At 40.2% G+C, this 13,710-nt stretch overlaps 1 protein-coding gene across 2 annotated transcripts in view; it reads right to left on the bottom strand.

The window, feature by feature from the left end:
- FAM53A (family with sequence similarity 53 member A) overlaps positions 1–13,710 on the bottom strand; it is a 71,701-nt gene that overhangs the window by 37,442 nt on the left and 20,549 nt on the right. The window contains exons 2-4 of one of the 2 annotated variants that reach the window (XM_082282683.1): positions 13,436–13,682; positions 6,548–6,602; positions 1,974–2,776 (exon numbers count right to left, since the gene is read on the bottom strand). In XM_082282683.1, the coding sequence (XP_082138809.1) occupies positions 1,974–2,776; positions 6,548–6,602; positions 13,436–13,513 (936 nt within the window). In that variant the 5' untranslated portion in view covers positions 13,514–13,682. The remainder of the gene's footprint in view (positions 1–1,973; positions 2,777–6,547; positions 6,603–13,435; positions 13,683–13,710) is intronic. The other variant, XM_082282684.1, reaches the window with a different exon arrangement.

Here is a 13,710-nt window from a genome sequence, read left to right as displayed (position 1 = left end):
TAAGCAAGCTGTCATTCTAAAAAAACCTAATATTTATTTGAAAATCAATTCAATTTTTACTTCAAATGTCTCCAGTACTTGCCTAGTTTTTAAACAGATGTTTCCATTAAAGTTTAGCATGTTTGGAAATTGATGTATTTCCAAGCTATACTTTGTGCCTTTGATTAAATACCTTAATAGGAAGATTCTGCTGAAATAGCTGGAAAAAAAACCATCAGGTTAACACTGCAGAATGACCTTCATTGCATAAACTACTCAGCTTATCATGAAATCATAATTTCAAAGTAGGGCTTACAGGAAAAAGTAGTCAAGACTGGCTGAATATTAGTCTCATGTATAATTCTACAGCAAATCTAAATAGCCAAAAACCTTCCTATAGACATGGGCTGTAACAGGTTCCCTCCATACACACTGCTGTATGGATTATTTAAAAGGTGTAAGATCTGAGCAACTGAAGCTATTCTGTAGCCTGAATTATTGCATCTCACCTCCAGAGCATGAAGAATGCAAGCATCAAGTCTAGCCAAAAAAGGGGTAGGTTTCAAATTTTACATAAAGAAACCTGCATTAGACCACACAGGCAGTTGAAAGGCAAATCCAATAATACTTCTGGTCTAGATTAGCAAACTAATCCCAGCAGTGATTAACACAGAAACAGGTAAAATCTGATTAGCTAACTAGTAAACTTGCATCTTGGCCAAAACTCAGAACACTGTCTAGTCATACCTAGAACAGAATTGGTTACCAACCCTGTCAATAAGTAAACCAGACTGTTCTACCCCCACAGCTTCAGCAAAAAAATTGTATTTTTCAAGAGGAAAATCCTTTAAGATATAAGAAGCTGTTTTATAGAAGTAACAAGGGAAGGACAGATGTTATCATAGAGACCTTTAGCCAAGCCCATATAAATTAGTTAGCATCAGACAGGTCCAGTATCTATCTCACTAGTATTTTTCCCATGTATTTTGTGTAAAGCCTACTAATACTGGGGTACCACAAACTGGAAGTTTTAGCCAACACCCCATCCTATTCAGCTTTTCTTTTGCTCAGTGCATCACGTACAGGGACACTGGTGCACAACTATGTCCTCTCCTTACATTTTAACTGCTACTTTTGCTAACTACCTCCTCCCCACTACTCGTAACAGATCTATCACACAAGCCTTCCAAGTCTGGTACTTACTGACCAGTAGGGTTATACTCACAAGCACAAAGTGTTCTCTGACCATAATGTGAGATTCAGTTTTACATTTTGAACTGCAGCACTCAACTCTGTGGACACAGACGCTCCAAAAAATGAGCTGTGTATATGCATTTGTATTACATGCAGAGTATAGGCATGAACTGAAGTTTTCTAGTTCTTGCATCAGCACCTCTACTCTCATGAGGAGGGAAGTAGAATTCTGAATAAAATTCTGGAGTAGAACACCTCTCCATTGAGCTGGAGCACCTGCAGTTGCCATATTAGAATACTATCTCTTTCCAACTGCTTATTAGCAGCTTCTTTAGTTAATCTATTTATACAGGGGTTTACTTGCTCTTATTTAGGTTTATGGAATTACTCAAACTAAGGGGAGGCTTAACCAAACAGAGTTGCACTAAGATTACTCAGAAATCATTGCATTTGGGAACACAGTGGTACAAATTTTTTTTGCTACCACATCTACTCCATTCCCCATGGCTTCCTTGCTTTTCAAAAAGCAAGCCATTTCTCTGTGGCCTCTGCTTTAAGCATCTTTTCAGAGCTCACAGCATTCTGTATCAAGTAGAATGGACTTCAAGAACTGGGTTTCACAGGCAGAATATAAGTTGCTTTAGGGTATAGAAATGGCAAGTACAAGCAACCTGCTCTCCTGCTGAAGGTGACAGATGCAGATTTGCAACAACTGTAACAACTACAAATTAGTGCCGCTGATCTAGAAACAGCCTTTCTGCAAGAGCTCCCTTCCCACACCGAGGAAAGTAAAATCTCACCCGTGTCATTTTAAAAAAGTCTAACGATGGCCTGTTCCATCGTACATCCTCCTCCCGTCTGCGCTTCAGCCGGCTTTTCTTTTCGTTCAGGACGCAGGGCTGCGAGCGGCACCTCAGCAGGCCCTGCCGCCGGCTGAGCTCGGGTGTGGAGGTGGGAGTGCTGTTGGCTGAAGGCATGAGATTTCCTGTCTCGGTGATGTGCTCCTGGGAGAGGGAGAGGCGGCGCCTTGGGTTAAAGTCACAAGGGCCTCCAGAATTCCAGCGGGTGCTGGAGCTCGTGCTGCCCTCGCTGCTGTCCACAAACCCGCTGCTGGCAGAGGAAGGTCTGGGTACTGGAGAGGTGTTGAAGCTGGTGATGGTGAAGACGTTGTTTAGGGACAGGATGTTTTGTGGCAGGCTGATGCTTGTGCTTCTCTGCAAGGTGGCACTTCCGTGGCTGTTGCAGCGCTGCAAGGTAGCGCTGCCGCCGCTGTTACAGCGTCTCTTTGACACTGGAGTCCAAACCTTGGAGCTGCCTGGCTTCCAGGGCGACCGGCAGCGAGCCAGCTCGTCCGGCTCCGACAGGGACCTGCAGTGGCGCTTGGTGGGCGGTGCCAAGGGCTGACCCGAGTTCTCGTTCAGGTTTAATTCGCTTATCCATCCTGACACCATGGACGAGTTGGAAGATTCCTGCTGCCACGGCAGACTGCCATTGCTGGCAGCGCTGGTGCTGAACGGGCACACTGGGAAAGGGTAAGCTGAATTCCTGGTTGTGTCAGGCTGGATTGGGTAACCCCCATTTAAAGCTTTCCAAGGACTGTCTTCTGAAAGCAAAAAAAGATACAGGTAAAAGATGAAAAGGGAAAGAACAATTTGTTTTAAATCTAGTTTAATGTATAGCCATCAAAATCATGTTTAGAAGGCTGAGCCATAAATACCCAGCTCTTAATCAAAATTTCACACTAAAAAAAAAAGATAGAAAATTCAAAAAACACAAAGACCAAAGTATTTCAGGAACCAGTCCAGGCATTCCAATGTATAAGTACCTTGTTAATACCTTTTCCTTTATACTGAATAATTACAATATGTGCTTTTCAGTGAGCAACAGGGACAGTTTCTTAGTGTACACACATACCACAATTAACAGTGAACAACCTCAGGTACAACCAAAACAGATTAACAATGTGAGAAGCCAACAGGGAATTTTTTTTTTCTTTAATGCAAAAGCAGGATAACTCTTCAGACTGCTGTTCTTCATTTAGCTCTTATACTTTTCTATTAAGAACACCTTATTAAAGAAAACTTGCAAAGGGTGTTCACATTCTCCAGTCTGAAAAGCTTTACTTTAAATTAGAAACAGTATAAAGTTAAATCAGATTGAAGATTGTTGCCTTCCCCCCTCCCTTACACCCTGAATATAAGAAAAAACCCCAAATCTTAATTCAACGCATAAAATAAAGTATCCCTTAAGAACCTCCTGCAACTTTTACTGTGAATGCAGACATAGTGCACAATTTCTCATCTGAAGTGGCAATGCTGGGTTAAAAGCAGTCTGCCAGTGCAGCCTCTCACTCTTTTGTGAAGCGTTTCTTTGAGAACATTCTGCACATTTTACAGCTGTTCCTCCACATTATACAATGAAGTGTAAGAAGAACTACGGCAGACTTTGGATTTGCAAATTGAAAAGCAGCAAAACTCTTGGCCAGCTAACAGTGCTTCATGCTTGGTTAGAAAATTTGCTAATTTAAACCAATTAGCCAAATAAGTTTCACTTATCCTGGCTTTAAAGAAAGAACATTTAAAATACCCATTTTTTTCCCATACACCTATTTTAAGAACCTAGATAGAGCCTAAACACTAAATACTAGTATATTCTTATGGTTGACTTTCTAAACTAAGTTTTAGAGTAATCTACAGCTAAAAGATTGCTGAGTAGCTTTAAAAGTTGCAAACCCAAATAGTTGTACATGTTCCATGCCCAAAGTATGTCATGGATTATCCTGTTTATTTGGATCTTATTTAAAGAACACCCTATTGTCTCAAAATCATTTAACTGTGCAGACAGCTGGCCTATTCAAACATGTTTTATTAGAATTCCTCTGTCCTTCCTCCTCCATTCTTTCAGATGGGTACAACCACATACTGTGCTTTGCCTTAAGCATGCAAGCTCTGCAAGGCAGGGACCATCCATAATTCAATGCAAGTCAAAGAGCCAACACAATGAGATCCAGCTAATGTTTGAAACTCCTAGCATCCTACTGTAGGACAATTTCCTAGCTTGGACTTGCCTGATTTTTTAAAAATCCTTAGGAAGTTTTCTTCCAGGCTGGGAGGCTTATTTAAAAGTTTAAAGTAAAAAAAAAAAGCCAAGAGTTGAACCTGTGTTTTAATTGTTTACATGACAGAAGCACCTCATCATTTAGGCTGGAAAACAGCTCTAAGATCAGAGTCCAGCCATTAACTCTGCCAAGTCCACCACTAAACCATGTCCCAAGTGCCACATCCACATGTCTTTTAAATACCTGCAGGGATGGTGACTCTACCACTACCCTGGGCAGCCAGTTTCAATGCTTGACAACCCTTCAATCGAAGAAATTTTTCCTAACATCCAATCTAGGCTTCTCCTGGTGCAATTTGAGGCCATTTCCTCTTGTCCTGTCACTTGTTACTTGGGAGAGCCCCTACCCTCATGCACTAGATAGGTCACCTTGGTAGAGAAGGAAACCAGGTTGGTCAAGCAGGACCTGCCCTTCATAAAGGCCAGACTGACAGGCCTGTAGTTCCCCAGATCCTCCTTGGGGCAGATGGGTGTCACATTTGCTGACCTCTTGTCAGCCAGGACTGCTGGTAAATGATGGAGAATGGCTCAGTGAGCCTGTCCATGAACTCCCTCAGTCCTCTTGGGTGGATCCCATCAGCCCCATAGACCTGTGTGTGCCTAAGGGATGTGGCAGACCTCTGACCATTTCCCCTCGGATTATGGAGGCTTTATTCTGCTTCCTGTTCCTGATTTCCAGCTCAGGGGGCTGAGTAGCCAGAGAACAACTGGTCTTGCTATTAAAGACTGTGGCAAAGAAGGCATTAAGCACCTCAGTTTTTCCTCATCCTTTGTCCCTATATTCCTCCCTGCATCCAGTAAAGGATGGAGATTGTCCTAAGCCTTCCTTTTGTTGCTGATGCATTTACAGAAATATTTCTAACTGTGTTTTATGGCAGTAGCCAGATTAGGTTCTTGCTGGACTCTGGCCCTTCTAATTTTCTCCCCACAATCTCAAAACATCCTTGTAGTCCCCTTGAGTTGCCTTCCCCTCCCTCCAAAGGTCAACTCTCCTGGCTTTTTTTTTTTTTTTTTTTAGCTTTGAGCTCCAGCCAAAGCTCTCTGTTCAATCAGGCCAGCCAATCATCTTCCCCACTGGCTCATCTTTCAGCACATGAGATAGCCTGCTCCCGCACCTTTAACATTTCCTTCTTAAAGCACATCCAGCTTTCCTGGACTCCTTTGTCCCTCAAGACTACCTCCCAAGGGATTCTGTCAACCAGCCTCCTACACAGGCTGAAGTCTGCCCTCCAGAAGCTCAAGGTGGCAGCTCTCCTGATCTCTGCCTCCTTATTTCTCCAAGGATCAAAAACCCCAGTCACTGTGACCAAGGCAGCCTGTGACCACATCACCCACCAGTCCTTCCCTCTTCAAACCCAGCAGGTCCAGCAAAGCATCTCCCCTGGTTGATCTCACTCATCAGCTGCATCAGGGAGTTTTCTTCCATGCAGTCCAGGAACCTCCTAGACTGCTACCTCTCTGCTGTACTGTACTTCAGCAGACATCTGGTAAGTTGAATTCCCCCACAAGGGGGGACAACAAGGACTAGCGATTGTGAGACTTCTCCCAGCTGCTTACAGAGTATTTCATCTGCCTCTCCATCCTGGTTGGGTGGTCTGTAACAGACTCCCACCAGGATACCTGCTTAGTTGGTAATGCTATTTAAGATAAAGCATCATTTGCCTTTGAAACCTCTCACAAACCAAGATTAACATTCTAGGAGGAATCCCACTGAGCAAATAAAAGTCCTCCATGCTCAGAGAAAACATAACATGCAAATTTCAAGTCCACACCTTAAGGCAGTGGAAAGTTTACATATCAATAACTGGGACTTTTGCTTTTGCTAGGTAAAACTTATTCTAATAGGACCAAGGAGCAATAAAAGCAAACAACAGTTCTATGAGGGCACTGGACTTCACCTTATGATTTGCATCATGCTATATGTTCTATGTGCCAAAGAATAGAATAAGGTGTACAAAGATTTCTACTAGCTGAGGAATCTGAAGATGTTTAACATGAAAAACAGCATTTCTGTGCTTCTGTACACCAAGGCAGATATTGAACAAAAAGAAAGTGTTACAAGGGCTTTTTACTATGCAAAGCAGATCACAAGTACAAAACTAACAACCAGCTATTCCCAGTATTGTTCAAAGACCAGCTTAAACCAGCAGGCTCTACAGCAGCATGCTCCATCCCCCTCACCTTATTTACAAAAGAAAGGCTGCTTGCTGTACCAATTACCTCAGTAAAACACCGCTAAGGTTTCTGAAGAACTTACCATTGATTTCGAAAGGGAACAAGCTGCCACTTTTGTTCAGCTTCTCAGATGAGTACTGAAATCAATCAGAAAAAAAAAGTTTTAACTGTGGAAAGAGTCAGCATTCACTTCAAGGAAACTGCATGCAGTTTTTAGTTTTCCTATATGTGCACTTAACAATGCCTTTTAAAAAACAGGGTTTATTCAAGATTTCTTGAAGAAATTCCTGAACAGCTGATCTTTATAAATAAAGCCTCTGGCATCTATTATTTATAATGTTTTCTGATATACTGCTAAGTATCAAACTGTTTCAAGAACTACAACATTAGCCCATGTGAATAAACTGGAAAATTAAGAGTGATAATTCATCTTTAATGAAAAAGCTTTGATCCAATTCTCATTTCAGTAGAGAGGAAATTACAATCTGGCAGTTGGGTTTCCATTTTCAATCTTAAGGCTGGAAGGCAAAACACTTCATCTTCAGCTAAGAGACAAGAATAGCTTTAACTAAATTAAATATACAAGCTCTTGAGGTTCACCACCATGAACACTGTTCCAATCAGGCTTTATTAGTATTTTACATTTTCTTATAATCAATGCAGTGACATTTTTTTTTATTTCTTCAAAGTAGAAAAGCCATTGAAAAAAATCTTTCCTATCCCCAAAACATCTGTTGCAGACTGACTGCTTTTTAAATCTCAACTTACTGGTGGTGGCTCCCTACTCAGAAACAACATAATAGACATGCTTAAAACAAGGTTTGTATATAAAGGCCTTCAATTAAGCCTCATCAGTAGCATCGGTACAGTAAGACAAGTTTGTAACTAATTTTACCTAAAAAATTACTACAAAGGCATTCTTAATGGTCTAGATTTCTCAAACAAAGCATGGAGCTTGCAATCCGGCCTCCTATAAAGGAGCTATAAATAAGTGGCTCATAGCTCCATCAGCCCAAGGGTCATTATTCACTCCCCCACCACCACCTCAGGATGGAGAGGAAGATTGCTTTAAAAAAGAGCAACACACTTTATGTGAACATTGTTCTTTGTGTACAGCCAAAGATGATAGCATTGTACATACGCTTCCTTTCCAGATACAAAGTCAATTTTTAAACAAACATCCTTGGGCTACAAAGCTTTTTCTTTTTTTTCTGTACAGCAGCACATAGTGCTAGTGACAACTTTATATCCTTGAGCCCCACAGAGAAAAACATTGAGCTGTGGTAATATTCCCTTGGTGTTATTGTTTTAGAGGTAGGAAATAATAGAACAGATGAAAGGATAGGACAGCAATGAGATTTTTAATCTTTTTTATCAGCATCTGCACATGAGACAATCCATTTCATTCCTACTTTCCATTTGCATCTGTAGATGCATTTATAACCTTTTAAAGAAGCTGCTTCAAGTAAACAGCAGAACCCCAAGTTTAAATCTCCATTGAATTTGCTATTAATTAGCCTGATTCAAACCACTTGAAGTCTGCAACTTGCCAGTTTTATAGTAGTATTCACATTTAAAAAGCCAGTATCCATCATTTACTCTAATCAGATACCAGCTTCATGTGAAACACAGGAGCACATTAAGGTAACAGTAGCTACATTTCAGCTGTCCCTGAAGGGGAAATGGACCAACTAGAGACTAAAAGATAAGGTCTTCAACAAATTCTTCCTTTCCAGCTTTCCCCAAATGAAAGGCAACACCAACCTATTCAACTATCAGAGAGTAGCTAAGGAAATGTGTTATTGGAACAAAATTCTGTGTCAGAAAGTCTTATAGCTGATTTATCCTGAACCAGATGAAAAGGGCAGAAAGATGACTTAATATGAGCATAATAGTTAGGGATGTTTAAAAGACTATTTATTCACAGAGACCAAGATATTCAATGCTTATAAGGAACAGAACCTCAAGCACAATCCTATGTGGCAGTTGATCCTTAGTTTTTAGAGTTTTACAGCCAAATGCATCTTTAACAAGGTTCTCTTCATGGATGTCCAACTTGTTTGATTACCTGCACTTTTACCACCTTAAAAAGCCTTGTCCATCAGGTAGACACTAAACTACTTTGACAGCTGCAGAGCACTGAAAGCATTTTTCAGGGTGAAAATGGAAAAAGTGAGATCACATACACACAGACCATTTGTCCTCCAGAGAACTGCAATGTTCTCTAACTCAGACAGCAACCTTGTCTTTACAGCTATTTCTGACCAGGTTCTGGAGAAGTCAGTGCTCAGTTCCATGACAAAGCAGACATTTTCTCTGCAACTTGGGATCATTTATACAGAATCCTGCTAAGTGACAAAAAAATTCTTTGCTAATTCTTTGGAGATTCAGACCAAAAACCTTAAGAACATCACATGTGACATCACATGCTGAAAGGGAGAGTAAGCTGCACTATTTCCAGCAAAAGCTCAAGGCACTGCAATAAGGGTTGAGTGACTAAGAGGACAGTAAGTAACAAATCTCCTTTACAATATATGCTTGGCTTTCTGTAACTGAAACTAAAATACTTGGAAACAGTGTCTGCTGGTGTATTTTAATGATGTCTGGAAGTCCAAATTTGAGTAGACTCTGTCAGGCTGTAAATTCTTTACAGGAGGGAGGATTTTTTTAATCTATACAGCACATGGCACAAGTCCCACTAGGTATTACTGTAACAGGGCACTGAACCAGTTTATCAGCTCTCCTGGGCTGGCCACACTCTACCCTCCCCCATTCATTCCCTTTGTGTTATGATCTACCTAAAAGCTTCCTCAATGAATACTTTTCAAGCATAGTCATAAAAGAAAGACATTGCAATTGTTAAGAACCTTGACAGGGAAGTCTGCTACCCTCTGAGTGAAGGAAGTCTTCCTTAGAATAAGGCCAAGTTATTCAACAAAGTCACTTTCCTGAAGAGGAAGCATCCATCTTGCAACTACTGCTTTTTGAATAGATGTTAAAACATCCACCAAGATCTCATGCCTCTGGAGAATTTATTAAGGAAATAATGACATATTTTAAGATGGACACACAAAACAATGAAACTACAAGTTTCACCTGAGGTTAGAATTATTTGCTTCATGCCAAGAAGTGGATCTACTTTGAAATGCTTATTCACAAATAGAACCTCTTTTGTGCAGTTGGAGAGACTATGCTCAAAAGGAAAGAAAACATGTGGCACAATATTTAGAACAATGCTGCAAGTTTCAGTCAGTTTTCTGAGTAATAGCTGTTCTTTCATTAAAATAGTCACTTGAAAAGACACCTAGTCTGAACTGAGTAAGTGGAAGAGCTGTGTGAGGCTGACAACAAATTATAATTTCATCACTAATTTTAAGTGTTCTTTGCTAGCAGAAGCCAACTGTAACAAAAATAATTCTGGCTATTCTTCTACACTCCAGTGTATTGCATTAAGAACTTCACAGCCTGTGCTATCCCTCCTCATTATTCTCAGAATGACAATTTCATCTTCATACTTTTAAAATTAATGGCTTTAATTTCAAGGCATTTTTTCCAGTTTCCAAGTATATTTGAGTTCCTCCAATTTATCAGCATCCTTTCCAAACCACAGGGAAGCCATTGTTTATCATTCAAATACTAATTTAACCACCACCATACAGATGTGACTCAGTTTGAATAGGCCATACCAGACCTCCATTTTTCTACCAAATATCCTCCAAATATGACTGGATATGAAATAGTGAGGAGGAACATTTTGACCTTTTCTCAGGATGTAAAATTATTAAGTCAAGTCTTCTGACCAGTGGCTTTTCCTCTGAGGAAGTCAATCGAGTTCTACATCTTTCAACACAAATAAGCCTCAAAAATTAAAACTAATGAAACCCCCCATGCCTGTAAGGGGTTTTATAGTAAAACATTCCTTTCACAAATCCTTGTCTGGCAGTGCTTATGTTTTCTTCTTAATACCACACCTTGAAGTCTTACAGCTCACATGCTGTTACTTCACAAACCAACATGAGATTCTATACAGGAATATGAAAAAGGTACAAGTTTAGTCAGAATATACAGAAAAACCCAAGACTTTGAGCTCTATGAGAGTTCATGGGAATAGAGACCGACTATTTGATTTAATGCTGCTATCAATCCATGAAAGACACAATGTGCTCACAGAACTTCTGTCTTGTAAGTTGAGCAACCAGGGACACCTCGTGAGCTACAGTACCCAAATTGAGGAAAAGAGCCTGGGACAACCCTCCTGCTTCTAGAGCAGGTCACTCAGTCATTTTCCTGAAGGCAGGTGCAGGACAAGGCTGTACAACATAACTGAGCATGCACTGGCTGAATTACACCAGCCTGGAAAATTAGCATGTCATTTAACAGAGCACTAAAAAGCTGCAGCCAGTATTTTACAACATAAAAGAGAGGTACTTGGTCACCACACAGCTTACACAACTGAAAAAGTGTACTATGCCCTATACATGTTGTCTTTATGCCCAGTTCGGCTGCACAGTAAATAGCTTTGAAAGAGCTATTCTTTTTTCTTTTATAACCCTGATTCATGAGCTGTATTACAGAATAGCTTTTCCCCAGCTATTTTATCTACTTGTGCCAAGACACTTGAGCAGATGCACTGCACAAGGTATCACAAAACTGATAAGGTTTAACTACATTAACCCAGGCAAGAAAAGTTGCGTCTTAATCCTCAATCAGCTCACAATGAGGTTCACCACATGGTGTCACAGAACTTTGTGCCAGCACAAGTAACAAAAGGTGCAGGCAAGATCACTTCAGAATCGCTCTAAACTGCTGCTATTAGAAGAAACCACAGCATTAACCTGAACTTCTTGCCAAAAAGCCTAAATGTGCTAGCACTGATACCACACCACCATCAGCAGCCTTTTTCCCTTAGTGAAATTACACAACTGCCTTCACCAGTGAAAAAACACTTTTTATCATCTCATGTTCACATTTTAGTCAGGAAGCCATCATTTGCTTCCATGAATCCTTTTTAAGAGGGAGCATCCTACTTGCACACTTTTATTCACACTTGCTTCTCTATTTCCACACCTCACTACACACTTACCACACTTTTTCAGGGTGCCATTGTGCACAAACAGAACCTGTTCCTAGCCTCAGAACCTATTTCCTGTAAGAACTAAAGCACTTACAAAACCAATTACTTGACAGATAAAAGGAGGAGAGGAACAGGAGAAGGGCAAGGACAAAACAACTGATGAGACATCATGTGCCATTTTCTGCTCCACTTGTTCTTTTTCATGCTTTATTGTAAGTCCAGATAAGGAGAAGAATAAAAAACAACCAACCTACAACACATTACAGCATGCCAACACACTCCTGTACAGACTGCACACTGTAAAAGCAGTAGTATGTCCTTCTCTGCTACTCGAGGTCTGCAGTCCAAAACCTACAGTGACTACTGGTAAAAAGACAGTTCCATTTCCAAATTTATGCAAACTTTAGGACCTCAAAAACTAGAAGTTACAAGGTGCCACCACATTTGGTTACAAATACTGCTACTGGTTATAGGTCATCATTGCCTCACACTTAGGCCCCAGAGTTTAGTTAAATGATGACTTTGCCAGTTCACAGATACAGCAGATTCTCCTACAAACTGCATGTCCCAAGTGCTTCATCAAACCAGACAAAATAAATGCAAGCTAAGTAAGCGCTTCTCCTGAGAGTTAACACCATTTCAAGAGCTTAAATCTGTCTTTCAAGAATAGCACATATTTAAAGGGAAGGCAAAATAGAAGTAGAAACAATTATTAGAAGAACTCTAAATGGACCTGCTACAGTTTTGAAAATAAAACTGCTTGATTAATGTCTACTATTAAGATATCCTTACTGGACAAGGAACTGGATACATGAGAATTGCAAGTGCTTGTGCACAAACTCCACCACATTCAAGATATGCTTCACCTGCTTTGGGCTCATGAAGTAAATAAGGAAGCAGTTTGGCTGTTCAATAGAGTTTTAAAATAACTGACATACTTCAGGTCCAATATTTGAATTATTTTTTTAATAAGTAACAGAACTAGAGTTGAACAACACCCTGACATTTAGTCAAATTAAGTTCTTTTGTGTCCCACTGGAACCTTAAAGTTTGACCTACACAAGGGTGCCACTGTAATTAAAGTCAGTAAAACAGAATTAGTGCATTCCATACAAAACATGGTCTCGAGGCTCTCAGGTAGGCACCTGAAATTCACAAGATACTGTTCTGCATTACTCACTCTAGAGTAGATATTTCATTCACAAATGAGATGTGGAGAGAATAGACTCCTTCATGCCTGAATTGCATGCTTGAACCACACTATGTACCCAGAGATTAAACCAGCAAGAATACCACCATAAACTACAAAGTTTTTCAGAGCACCAGGCATCTGAGACACTGAAGAAGCAAGGATCCACTCTACTGGCATCAACAACAGTCTGGAGGTAACCTGACTTTTTGTTTAACTGTATTTACCTGACAACTTGTTCTCCTTCTGCCTAGTGCTGATAGTTACCTACGTGGCAGTCAGGGATTTTTGTAAGTAAATACTCTGTCAGATATAAAGATATCAAGCACCTGGTTATAGGAAGTGAAGAAAACTTCAACCCATACAAGTATTTGTGGGTTTTGCTAGCAAAAACAGGAATTCTGAGAAGCTTTGATAATTCTTTTCAGTCATTAGAGCACTATTTCATGAAAAGAACTGGTTTTTTGCTATTTAAAATGAAGTAGCAAGGTTAAAACGATCATTAAAGCAAGAAGGCATGACTTCAAAAAGGGGCTAAACACTGAAGTTCCACTTTTTTCCTCCCCTTACAACTCCCACCCAACCTTGCAAACCAGTCCTAACCTAAATAGCTACGTTCTGGCTGAAATACATTCTTGAATTTGTTATGCGGTTCTGAGTGACTTGGCATTTCCCATTTATTTCATGTTATTTTGGTAGATCCTTACCAGATTAATATTGTATGTTTTACAGGTCAGATCATCCAAGCTCTGGTTCTGCAGCTTTTCTGTTATTAGTGTTACCATGGTAGTTGTTCCTTTTCCACTGCTCACACAGAAGTGTCAGAGGCTCTTCAGTCTCTTCTTTCAATACTCATGAGCCATTTCTGTTTTGGTCTAGAATCTTGAGATTTATGCTTCCATCTTATTGCCAAAGTTTATTTTCAAATGTTGTCAGTGTATCATGTCTGGCTTCCTGTAAAATTGGATTAGAAAAAAGGAAA

The sequence above is a fragment of the Coloeus monedula genome (genome assembly GCF_965178545.1).
Source record: "Coloeus monedula genome assembly, chromosome: 5".
Classification (NCBI taxonomy): Eukaryota; Metazoa; Chordata; class Aves; order Passeriformes; family Corvidae; genus Coloeus; species Coloeus monedula.
The sequence above is the reverse complement of the archived record's forward strand: the minus strand, read 5'-3'. Positions and strand labels throughout refer to the sequence as shown.